The 13,578-nt window shown below is 39.7% G+C and overlaps 1 protein-coding gene across 1 annotated transcript in view; it reads right to left on the bottom strand.

The window, feature by feature from the left end:
* Positions 1-384: 384 nt before the first annotated feature.
* LOC101850298 (general transcription factor 3C polypeptide 1) overlaps positions 385-13,578 on the bottom strand; it is a gene marked incomplete at its 3' end in the record, with an annotated part of 54,328 nt that continues 41,134 nt past the window's right edge. The window contains 10 exon segments of the mRNA XM_035973450.1: positions 385-452; positions 2,019-2,147; positions 2,919-3,087; positions 5,431-5,531; positions 6,273-6,389; positions 7,026-7,127; positions 8,564-8,643; positions 9,762-9,848; positions 11,032-11,208; positions 12,122-12,201. Of these exon segments, the coding sequence (XP_035829343.1) occupies positions 385-452; positions 2,019-2,147; positions 2,919-3,087; positions 5,431-5,531; positions 6,273-6,389; positions 7,026-7,127; positions 8,564-8,643; positions 9,762-9,848; positions 11,032-11,208; positions 12,122-12,201 (1,110 nt within the window).

Below are 13,578 nucleotides of genomic sequence, written 5' to 3'. Positions count from 1 at the left end.
AGACAAGCAGCCCAGTTTGCAACAAAGCTAAGGGAGAAAACCAACCAAATATTTCACAGAATGAAAAAGATTTCTGCTGTAGAACACCAAAATGATGAACTTCAGAGAGCACTCGTTTAGAATACAATAATTTTTTTTCTGTGTTGAGACAGTTTGTTTTTTTAAGTTCCTTTTTTTCTCAGATCAATGCTTTCTTTTTTACGAAATCCATCAAAATATCTGTAATACAGCTTAGGGGGTTGGCATACTTCAGAAATTTCTAAAGGGATAGTTAATTCTTTCAAGCACTTCCATTTGACTTTACCCAAAAGGACAGAATTGTGATGATAATGTAGACAATAAAAACAACAAGAAGTGAGTAGCTTTATCCTCAACCCCCGTTACCTTCTGGTAGCTTTCTTGCTGTGGGGGAGGGTACTTCTCAAGTACCTCCTGTGGCCTTGTTGATCTCGCTAAATGGGGAGAAAAGAAGAAAAACAGATAGTTTTAGTAAGAGTTTTACAGCACTTGCAACACAATAAGGTCATACAAGTGCCGAAGATTAGAGGCGTTACAAGAGAGTAACAAACACAAAAAAGGAGGAGAGATAAAGACAATTGATGTTTGATAGGAAAGAAGAAGCAAACCACACCAGAGCACCCGCCAACCGATCCACAAAGAAGAGATATAAGAATAGTACAGAACAAAGAAAAGTACAGAAGAAAAAAAAAGAAAAAAAGGAAACGAAAGAGCTCAAAAACACAACAACTACACAAACAGCTCCTTAGTGCAAAACCCGGAAACTTTACCGATACATTAAAAATTCAGTCCCCCGTACAAATCCAGCCGTCGTTATCCAGACCACTCAATCAGGACATTAGTTCCACTTCAGTAACACAACCGACATGGAGGACTTTGTAGTTCTGTTTCATCTCTCTTTTTTTCCATTCACTTCTTTTGGCTTTTAGTGACGGTACATTAGACACAGAGGGAAAATAAGTGCTTTCATCTTTAAATTGCTTCAGACTTGTAAGTGTTACAGTATCTTTAAAGAGAGCCAAAGAGAATTTTCAAAGTCACGCTCAAACAAAACTAGGTAGGAGAAAAATTAGCACTAACAAAAATGTCCCCATTAACAGTAGGTCGCTTTTAAGGACAAGTGGGCTAACCCAGATTTCCGGGGTTTCCAGAAATCTTGACCTACACAAAAGTGGGCCTTGCCTACCTATGGGAGAAGTTTGGTTTCATTGGTGTGTATATTTGTTTGGTTATAGAGAAAACTCGTCTTGTCTTTTAAAGAAACTAAACAAGGGTTCAAAAACTTTACCTTCGATTTTCTCAAAACAGCATTTTTCAGGATAGCCCCCTTGTACTTAAAAGCGACCAATTTACTGTCTGCACGTTCCCTCCTACCTATAGAAACTTGAACAGAGGTGTCAGCCAGCTACAAAAATAAAATCCTGAACTTTTCATACCCCGTGGAAATGGGTGAACATAGACTTCAAATTTACTGATCATATTGTCAAACATATCATATCAAGGCAATTATTTTTGTATACAGCACACAATATGGCATGTAAAAACAGATTATTATATATAAATGTATCAGCAGGAGTATATTACAAAATCCCAACAATTTCATAAATCCGGATTTACAAAATCAGGTGGAAAATAAGCGCCTCTCCTTGAAAAAAGGATAACAACACATACAAATACTATCTTCACATATACCTCCTCATACCTTGCTGATCTTGTTAAATGAAAAGAATTAAAGTACCAAAAAAAGTAAAGAAAAAAAACACAGAAAAAAAAATACAGGAAAAAGGTACCCAAAAAATACACAGAAAAAAATGCAGAAGAAAGTATTTTTAAAAAATAAACAGCAAAAACAATTTTTTTAAAGTACAGAAAAAAATGCAGAAGTATAGAAAAAAATAATCAGCAAAAACAAGTTTTTTTCAGTACAGAGAAAAAAAATGCAGAAAAAAGTACAGAAAAAAAAAATACAAACGGAAAATAAGTACAAAACAACTACAGACCTTCAACTGCGTGATGATGCGAGCCTGCTGTAGCAGATCCAGAGCCCGACTGACCACGTGGTCATCGAAGTGGCTGAGCATGTTGTAGGCCAAGCGTACGGGCAGCATTCCTTCCAGGTGCAACATACTCTGAGGAGTGAGAATGGCAATGACAATCACAATCTTTATTCATCTCGAAGGGAGAAATTTGTCTTGGTCGTTAACTATGGTGGTAGACATTACAAAGGTTAGGTGCACTCACGCATATGAACGACAAGACAGGACATTAGTAAATACATATCTCACTTGCTGAAACAACCCGCTCCGTAAATATATATATATATATATATATATCTCTCTCTCTCTCTTTCTTTCTCTCTCTAGCACTGTGTGTTCAGTAACCCCCATTCCCTTAACACTTTGCGGTCACTTGCCACAATAATGCGACGGTTAAAATTATCCGTCAGTCACTTGGCGCAGTTCTGCGACAGGCCCGGGAAGTCTGTTGCAGTCACTCTCTTATCTGGGTGACGTACCAGACAGGGTATTTTGTACTGCTGGATGTGGGACTACAAAGTGGTAAAGTTCAAGCTCAATCATGAAACAAAAAAATCGTCACGCTAAAACTTTTCCTTTTTCTGATAAGCTGAAACAGAGGGCATGTGTCCAACAATGAGGTGGAAAAAATGCTGTTTCATCTTCACTTTACTTTCACTTTTCCGATCTTGCAGCCATCTGAATTCTAGCCCTTTGGCCTGTCAATACGGCAAAAAATTTACACGTTGCTATCAGCAGCGTTTCGTCGCTGTAGAGAGTATTTCCAACACATGGGGAGGCAGAGGCAGACAGCTGTTTCATCACACCTGGGGAGGCAGACAGCTGTTTCATCTAAACACTCAAAAGTCATGTAAAACAACTCACCTGTATCAGCTCCCAGACCACAAACACATGTACGTCTTCCAGTGTGTCCACGTCTGTGGTCAGCTGTATGGGTTCTTCCAGCAGGTCGTAAGAACGGCACACAGTGTACAGCTCTGACAGCTTGTCCACGGACTCAGGCAGCTCAAAGTGTTTGATGTTCTTCTGAGACCTTCCAAATGATGCAGAAACAAAGCAATGATTCAAAATGCATTCTTGAGTGAAATATCTGCACACAGTGTCAAAAAAAAAAATTCAGAAAGCATTCCTGAGTAAAACATCTGCACAGAGCGTCAAAGCACTCTTGAGTAAAACTTCTAGAGTTCACACTTTGAGCTAGAAAATATCAGAGGTGCCAGCCTTACGGATAAAAACAAAGCAATGATTCAGAATTCATTCTTGAGTAAAACTTCTGCACATGATGCAGAAACAAAACGATGATTCAGAAAGCATTCTTGAGTAAAACTTCTGCACAGAGTTCACATTTTGAGCTAGTACATATCAGAGGTGCCACCAACTGGCTATGGAAAAAAATCCTGAACTTTTCAGACCACAAGGATATGCGTGTGGAGGGACCTAAAATTTATGGACCATTAAATACATCTTGAATCAAGACTCTTTTTGTGTATCAAGTGAAAAAAGACTTTGCAACGATCAGTGTGATATCCAGCAAAATCCAGAACATTTCAGGAATCCGGATTTCCTGATTTATCTAGAAACTAGGCACCTCTGAAATATGTCCCTCCTAGCCATGGCGTTCAAAAACAGTGATATTCCCAAGAAACATAATAGGCTCACACTCTTATTGTGCAAGCATTTTTAACTTACTTTCTAGAATATACAAAATAACTTTAACGCACTCAAGTTTAAACTAACATTACTGATCAAGGACCACAGTACATGTAAAACAAAAATTCATCTACTCTCATTAACAATTAGAGATTTTTTTTTTTTTATAGTAGAGGGTTTTACAGCGCTCGCAACTGTCCGGGGGGTAAAACAATTTGAGAAGAAACTGCTTTTCTACCCAACATTTAGAAAGAAGGCATAAATATACTTTGTCTCTTTCTTTGAGAAATGTACTTCTTATAAACCACAAAAAAATACCCCCCGGAGCAGAGCCACTGACTGTAGTGTCTTTAGGCCATTCCCAAAGGGGGGACATTTCTCGTTCAAGCACAGTAGAATTGTAAATGGGCTGATTCATGTCACGCTCATAACTGTGCCTGATCTACAACAGGGAACTATTGCTTTTTCTTTCCTAATCCTTACTATTGTCATTTTCCTCTACTTCTTTTGTGTGTTTGTCACTCTCTTATGACCTGCTATTTCCGGGGTGCCTTGATAGTTGAAGCAGACCTTGTGCTGTTGAAGCTAGAGAGGTGAGCAGAGTAAGTCTGATTCCCTGTAAAGACTTCTCTGTTGACACCCACCCCTTGGCGCTCATATGGCCTTATGCAGTTGCGAGCGCCGTAAAACCTACCATAAAAAAAAATCCCCACAAAAATCAAAACAGCATCCAATAAGAGCAAATGGACATAATAGAGGAAGGGACATAATCAAAATAAATCCCTGAGTACTGTACTAACTCTTTTAGCCCCGACCCCCTGAGGCTACTGTGCCCCTCTGCCTGAGCTCCTGAGAAATATATAACTCTGATTCATATCAACGTCAGAATCACATTCCATATTCTTCAAAAGGTGGTCCTCACTATTACCAGCATCAAATTCAGAAAGATCTTCAAAATAATCAACAACGTCTTGTGAAGTGAAGACGCTGCTTTCCGTGCGCATTTCAGCCCAGATGAGAAGGGTGGGGATAGGGTCTTGCTCACCAGTGTACCGGTGGCTAGGCGTACGGGCAATTTTACGCATCACCAGTGTTCACAATAATAAATAGTATTTGTATAGCGCAAATCCCTGCTCAACAGCAAGCTCTATGCGCTTCGCAATCTATACTATTACCCCAGCAGATCTGAGAGCATTCTGAAACAACCTCAACTTCCTGGAAAGCATACAGTGCAAGCGGCTATTAATAGACGCTAAAACACTAACATACTGACAAGATCTTTCGCTGTCTACGACCAGGTACCCATTCCCACCTGAGTGAAGTGAGGACACAACGTCCGGCCAGCAGCTCGAACCCCCAAACCCGCAAACTCACTCATGTTCCGGTGGCTAGGGCTCACAGGGTTAACTCTTTATCTCCGGCAAGCCAATCACAGCGGCTCGCTGTTGGAACCACAGTGCCGGTGAGCTGCTGACAGCGGCTCGGGCACATTCCTTTTTGACAACTTCGGCATCAAATTACTTTTCGGCAATTGTTGAAAACATGTCTCTTATACCAGAAGTTCATTCATTAGATGAAGAACTATCGAAATAGGTATGCTAGTTTCGATTTAATGACCCATTTAATGATGTATTTGTCAGCTTTAGATTTAGCACCAAAAAAGGACCCCGGCGTAGTGGGTTTCCCCCCTCAGAGATAAAGAGTTAAAGCTTCCTTGGTAGCTCACCTGAACTTGTGCAGTAGGTCCACCACTAGATTGGAGTAGAGCTCGATAAACTCTGGGTCTGTTCGCGCCAAAGTGCTATTGTCATACTTGGCCATCAGTTCCTGAAATAAGAATATATGCCAAAGGTAACTGGAGATGTCAAAGGTCACTTAAAATGTCAAAGGTCACTGTAAATGTCAAAGGTCACTGGAGATGTCAACGGTCACATACTGATACATGTATGGGTCCTACACTCTCGCATTTTTTAACAGATGGAAATATGCTCTTCAGACTAATACTAACACATAAGATGACACTCGCACATGATATACTATCAAAACATAATTAATAATGATATACGCATTACATTATGAACATATGTGTCACGACAAAGGTGGAATCAGGCACTCGTCAATTTGTAGGCATATGGAGATATTGGTATAATCATAAAGCCTGTTTATCTGTCTCGCTTTTGATTTTTTTTAAAAAGCCACCTGCCTTGAATAGAAGTTGAGATATCTGCCATTGAAGGAGGTAGGGGTCATCTGATTTCAGAGGTAGAATTATCATGAAAATGGCTGTCAAATTTTGGTGACTTCCAAAGCCTGAGAGTCCTTGGAAAGTACAAATTTACATTTGTGTGCCTCTAATCAACGTTTTTCAGTAAAATCTACACAGTAATCTGTTTTTACATGGATATAAAAGATGTTGAGCAAAAAAAACAGAAATTCAATCAATAAAAATTGCCAAACGGCTGGAAAAGCACAGATTTCCTTGATGACATTATTTTGATGAGCGCCTGATTTCACCATGATGCCTCACATTTGGGCACAATGAATAATAAGGAGAACTTTGACCTTTACCTCATCAGATTTGGCCATGGTCAAAAAGTGCACAGCTGTGGCCTTGAACTTGTGCTCTCGGGACAGTCGGTTGTACTTGCCTTTGAGGGAATGTCTTGTCTTATCCTTGGCCTCCTCCTGGTTAAAAAAAAACAAAACCCAAGTTCGGTTTTAGTTTTAGTTAGAGTTTTACGATACTTTCAAAACCAGTTTTAGTTTTAGTAAGAAGAGTTTTACGGCACTTCCAACACCAGTTTTAGTTTTAGTAAGAGTTTTACGGTACTTCCAACACCAGTTTTAGTTTTAGTAAGAGTTTTACGGTACTTCCAATACTATTTTTAGTTTTAGTAAGAGTTTTACGGTACTTCCAACACCAGTTCTAGTTTTAGTAAGAGTTTTACGGTACTTCCAACACAGGTAGGTCAAAAAGTGCTGAGGATTAAAGGTGTTATTTGAGAGTAATATAAGAAGAAAAGAAGGATGAAAAGAGATAAGGAGGATAGATTCTTAATAGAAACGAAGATGTAAACCACAGCAGAGCACCCACCAACCACTCACTTAAAAAAACAAAAAAACAAGCAAGAAGCTTGTAGTACCTCATGCACCCAATAAACAATAAATAATAAATAAATTACATCTTATCGATCCCCGATCAATATCAGAAACAATGAAAAAAAAAACCACGCGGAAAAACAGCATCCCTGCGAAAAAAAGAACTATAATACTACTACCACAGAGATACACCTGGCTCCCCCCCCCCAACGGCAAACTTACCGGCAGTATGGTGTGGAGGATGTCTCTGACGGTGTCAAAGTTGACACACATGAGAGGAGAGTTAGGACACAGCACCCAGCTGGCCACTTGACACAGCAGCAACTGAGGAGAAACAAGACACACACACATGAATGACACACACATAAACGACACATACATAAAAAACACACACACACCTAAAAAGGTGTCCTATGAGAAATGGTAGATCTAAGATTTATGGCACTTGCAATGCAATTAGATGATATAAGTGCTGAAGATTAGAGGTGTAACTAGTGTAAAATACCCCCCCAAAAAAGGCAGAGGAGAGAAAAAGAACGATAGGCGTTTTGGGGGGTTTTTTTTAAGTTTTAGTAGAGGTTTAACGGTGCTTGCAACTTCATAAGGTCATATAAGCGCCAGAAGATTAGAGGTGTTACAAGAGAGTAACAAACATAAAAAAGAAGAAGGGGAGATAAGGACGATAGATGTTCGATAGGAAAGATTATAGACGTTTGATAAGTGACAAGGAGCAAATCACATAAGAGCACCCACCACCACCCACATTAGTAAAAGTTTTACCACATTTGCAATACAAACAGGTCATATAAGTGCCACAAAGATTGGAGATGTTACAAGAGAGTGACACGCAAAGAAAAAGAGAAGGAAGAAGAGATATAAGGACAATAAATGTTAGATTAGGAAAAAAAGTGAAAAACCACATCAGAGCACCCTCCAACCATCCACAAAGACAGACAGACAGACACAAAGAGGAGGAATGATACAGAAACACACACACAGGAGTCCTGTGAAAAAGAGTAGGTTTTAAAAGTCCCTAACAACAGAAAATTGACCTCACAAAACTCAGAGATTCCAAAGTTTAACCCATTACTGACTGCCTACGAGAATCCAGGCAGCCACAAGACAACGAGAAAGTCCAAATCCCTGTATGTCTCTCTAAAACTTGCTCCAGTCCATCATTTCTAATTAATTAATTTTTTTTAAAATACTTTATAGTTACTGTTCATGCACTTCCCAGTGTTTGTTGTCCGATAATTTTGCAGCTGTTAGGCAGGAAAGTTATTACACTTTTAGTGTGGGTACCTAAATTTGTGAGGGTGCGGTGGCGGAGCAGTGGCCGAGTGGTTAGTGCACTCCTCTCCTAAGCGGAAAATCCAGGTTCGAGCCTCGGTGCGGACACTGGTTTTTCTGCGCCCCCTCCTGACCACCCAGCAGTAATGGATACCTGACTTCGAGTTGGGGAAGTAAAGGCGGCGTGGAAAGGAAAGGAACTGGCCACCCTACCACAATCTGCCGAAGGCCCGGGAAGTTGTCTCGCTAACAAGGCAACCCCCAATGTCCGGATCGGATGCGGGAACAACTTTACCTAAATTTGTGGGTGTGGCTGGAGGCAGCCTAGGTGGGTGCGGGTGTGTGTGTCTGCTCAGGGAGGCAATTCGGTTGGAAAAGGGTTGCAGTAGTCTTCAAAATTATCTAAAAATACAAGGAGGTTTTTTTTTTCAACAGGAACATTGATTTTTTTTTTAATGGCGAGAACTCACCATTCCGTTCTCAACTGGAGAGAACCTTGACCTGATCCGATACATGCTCAGCTTGGACTCTTTGTCTTTGGCATCCAGATCTGACAATAATAATAATAATAGTAATAATAATAACAATAATAATAATAAATTACACTTTTATTTGTCCCAGAAGGGCACTTTGTTATACAATGGCAAACATACATACATAAATACATAATTATAAATACGTACGTACATAAATACATACATGCATAAATACATACATAAATACACACTATTACACAAATACAGAACAGTCTACAAACAATGCCACAGGCGATCGTCGGAACAGGTTCAACCGTATGTTCATGTATGTTTAATGCCTTATAAATTTCATACACCTGGAGGTCGTCTTTCTCATTCTAGAGCACTAAATCGGTACCTTAGAATTGCATTACAAAGTTTTATCTGAAATTTTCGGCCGTATTCAGTTACTAAGACCATAAGGTCAGAAACCAAATGCTCTATCAGCTCTATCAAAATCGTAAGATTATTCGGAGTCTTTATCAAGATATTCAAATATTTGCATTCGTAAAAGTTTGACATCAGAAACTCCAAATTTTCTCAAAACTAGGTACTGAGTAGATAGAACTTAGCAATTCTAAGGTAGCAAAATGGAACAGAAAATATAGACTCTCTCTTGGCCAAGATGGGAGGTAATCACAGCTTATCACACTCTCCTTTCCCTTCCATGCCTCTCTGCCTCTACTGTTTGCAAGTTCTACACTTTGAATGAACCTGACTCTCAAACTACAGATGGAAAGAAATAGAGCCAAATAATGCATTATAGTAACATAACAAGGACCCTTGGTTGACAGTTGGTATGGTACAATATCCTTCAAATATAATACCCTTCTCAACACAGCCCCCTCCACGCTTAACAGCAACAGGGGATGAAAAAAGTTTTTTTTTTTAAAGAAAAGAAAAAGCTCAATACAACAGTTAAGTAAATGATGAGGCTCGACTTCCAATTTAACACTTATCTCCGGGAAGAAAAACCCAAACTCAAGCACACCCAATTAAGAATTTGAGCCAGAACCAATATGCCGAAGGCCCAGGAAGTTGTCTCACTAATAATAACTTGGCAAAATACCGAGTACGTCAATGAACCACCCTCAACAGTTAACATCTTAGAGAATCGGACAGGTGGAATACAGCGAAATGATGTATCACTTACAAGCAGTTCTCCGCCTCGCTCGAGGTATACGGGAAGGACGTAGTTTACGTTTGGCCGCCTTCACAATTTTGTGCAGAGAGCCAATCCCTGGGAGGAAAAAAGAACGTAAAAAGCCAAAATAAATTATAATATAAAACCAAAAGTTTCCTCACAAATACAAAAGGTCAAAGGCAAAGGAGAAAATAATGTTAAAAATCTACAAAGAAAAAACCTTCATACTGGTTATTTTAACGGAAGAAAAAAAAACTGTGTAGGGTTGACTTTGTTTTAATACAAAGCCATTTAACAATAAAACTCCTGGTACCATGAAAGGATATAAAATCCCCACTTTTTCCCTTCTTTACTGCAACTCCCTTAATACAAAATCTGTTAACATCAAGAAATTCTTGGTCCTGTGATCTACAAAAAAAGTGAACAAACAAGACGCCGGATCTCATTAGCCGCTAGACACAAAACTGATTCACCAGATTTACTGAATCACGCACATACTTCCAGCATTTGCCAGGGTTTCTACAGACATTGGAATTTTAGTTTTAGTAAAAGTTTTAAGGCACTTGCAACTCAAATAGGTTTGCAGCAGAAGGGGTGTAGTGTAACAAGAGAGTAACATACACAGAAAAGAACGAAGAGAATTTTAGTTTTAGTAAGAATTTTACAGCACTGCAACACAATAAAGTCATATAAGTGACAAAGATTAGAGATGTTACAAGAGAGGAATAAACAAAACAAAAAAAGAATGAAGAGAGATAAGGACGACAGACGTTGGATGGGAAAGAAGAAGCAAACCACACCAGAGCACCCGCCAACCACCCACAAAGGAGGTGAGATATGGATGATAGATGTTTGACAGAAAATAACAAGCATACCACATCAGAGCACCACCAACCACCAATGGGCCAAACACTGCATTGCCACTTAGGAATGTTTTCTACACTGCCACATAAGAATGTATCTTGTATAATATAAACCAATACACACATACACATACTTATCACACACCACACCAGATTAGCTACAAAGACAGTAAGTGGGTGGCTGGCAGGTGTTCTCGTGTGGTTTGCTCCTTCTTTTCTGCCAAACATTATTGTCCGTATCTCTCTTTCTTCTTTTTTTTGAGTTGTTACACTCCAGTAACACCTCTAATCTTCCGCACTTATATGACCTTATTGTGTTGCAAGTGCCGTAAAACTCTTATTTAAAGAAAAAAAAATGAGTTGACCGATTCTTTAAAAAAAAAAAGCAACAAAATAAGTTGACCGATTCTTCTTACGCTGAGTGGAGTCCGGTTTTTTCCCTTTCTGCTTCCCTTTTTTGTCCGCCTGGTCACCAACTTTTACAGGCTGAGAAAAAAGTCTCGGCGTCCCTTTCACCACGCGGGGCTCGTTGCTCGGAGATCGAGTGTCACGTGATTTCGAGCCCTGCATCCTGCCCACACTGGACTGAAGAGCTGCAAGGTTGAATGAAAGGGTTTTTTTCAAATTTCAAGGCGATTTTATTGATTTGAGAGACCTTTGGCCCATACATCCGCACATTATAACTCGACAAATACATAAATTAGTGCAGAACATAGGATAAATAGTTGAATAAAAAGGTGCATATTGAGAGAGATGATAATGGTCACTCGGTGCAAGGGGCAAAAGCAAGACAAGCAGACTCTAGAGTAAAGAGAATTACATCAACACAATGGCAGTTACTTGGTGCCGGGGGAAAAAAACAAGACAGACATACAGAAACATACTTAAGGCAGGGGAAGCATATCTGCACGACAATTCTATGTTACTTATTGCAGGGGAAAAAAAAGACAGAGAAATGGAACATTATTGTTTAAGTAGAGTTTTTACGGCGCTCGCAACTGCATAAGGTCATAGAGCGCCAAGGGATGGATGTCAACAGAGAAGTCCTTACAGGGAATCGGGCTTACTCTGCTCATCTCTCTAGCTTCAACAGCACAAAGTCTGCTTCGACTATAAAGGCACCCCGGAAATAGCGGGTCACAAGAGTGTGACAAACATACAAAAGAATTAGAGGAAAAATGACGATAGTAAGGATTAGCAAAGAAAAAGCAGCAGCTCCCTGTAGCAGTTTAGGCAGTTATGAGCATGGCATAGATGAAACAGCCCATTTACAATTTACAATTCTACTGTGCATAAGAACATATCAATGTTCCCCCTTTGGGAATGGCCTAAAGACACTTCAGTCAGTAGCATCACCCCGGAGGGAGTAAAACAGAAACTACAAAGGCAGAAAAAAAGAAACAAAGCCTACTGCTGAGGCCATCATACCACCAGCTAAGAGCTTCTGGAACCTCAAAAATCCAATCTGTTGGAGAAACTTCTCCCAAATATAAAAGTTGCCCTCACCTCTCTTGGCTTTTTCTTTTGCCCTCTTCAGCTGGGTACTGATGTTGTTCTTCATGAACATCCAGTTGCTTTGTCGGTGTCTGGTCGGAGAAGAGAAAAAAAGGAAATAAAACACCACTGCATATCTTGTTTAAGCAGGAATTTTACTGCACTTGCAACACAATTAGGCCATAAAAGTGCTGAAAATGATGAAATGGTAGAGGTTTTACTTTTAGTAGTTTTAGTAGAGGTTTTACGGCGCTTGCAACTGCATAAGGTCATATGAGCGCCAGAAGATTAGAAGTGTCACAAGAGAGTATGTATGTATGTATGTATGTATGTATGTAGTATAGGGTTTTACGGCGCTCGCAACTGCTAAGGTCATATGAGCGCGTGAAACACAAGTTGTTTACTTGCACAAAAGTTCACTCCACGACTGGTCAACTAATTGACTTTAAATTGACTTTTAAACACAAGAGAGTAACAAACATAAAAAAGAAGAAGTGGAGATAAGGACGATAGATGTTTGACAGGAAAGAAGGAGAAAACCACACCAGAGCACCTGCCAACCACCCACTGGTATAGGTTTAACGCCCCTATCAACACTATTAGGTTATTTAAGAGGCGGGACCTCCAAGTTTGACACCCATCTCCGAAAGGACCAAGCCAAGCAGGAATTTCGTGTAAAGCCCCTTTTCCAAGGACACGTCAGACAGAGCAATCTAACAATGATGGGTCCAGCAGCCTAACCACTAGGTTACTGATGCCGCTGAAGATTAGAGGTTTTAGTTTTAGTAAGAGTTTTATGGCACTTGCAACACAAGAAGGCCATATAAGTGCCGAAGATTAGAGATAACATACACAAAAAAAGGAGGAGAGATAAGGACAATAGATGTTTGATAGGAAAGAAGGAGCAAACCATACCACAGCACCTGCCAACCACCCACCCCCACTGTATCAATCCCTGTGATGAAATATTAGATACAAAGGCACATGACAAGTAATTCATCATTTCTCCTCCATTGACAACAAATCACAGAGCTTTTACATTAGATGCAGCCTGAAATGCGAACTTCCACCTTAAATTATAATTCTCCAAAACTAAACATAAAGATTTTCTCAAAAGCAAAAGAAAATCTTAAACTGCTGACAGACCTTAAAAATGCACATCTACTCCAGCCCTGGGACAACACCTAACAACAACAACCACAACAATAACCACAACTAAGGCAACAACAGCAACAACAACAACAACCACAACCAAGAGACAACAACAACAACAACAACAACAAGCAAAGAGCTATATGCTCATAACAACATTAGCAACAACAACGAAACAAGAAGCTATGCATTCAAAAATACAACCACAACAACAACAACATCAACAACAAGCAAGGAGCTATTATATCTTGGACCATAATGTACTGGTGCAACTATGTTGGGTGCCCGACAAGGGAAACTACTCTACTGTTCATGCT

Source organism: Aplysia californica, unplaced genomic scaffold, assembly GCF_000002075.1.
Source record: "Aplysia californica isolate F4 #8 unplaced genomic scaffold, AplCal3.0 scaffold01241, whole genome shotgun sequence".
NCBI classification, from domain to species: domain Eukaryota; kingdom Metazoa; phylum Mollusca; class Gastropoda; order Aplysiida; family Aplysiidae; genus Aplysia; species Aplysia californica.
This window is presented reverse-complemented; position numbering and strand designations above follow the sequence as displayed.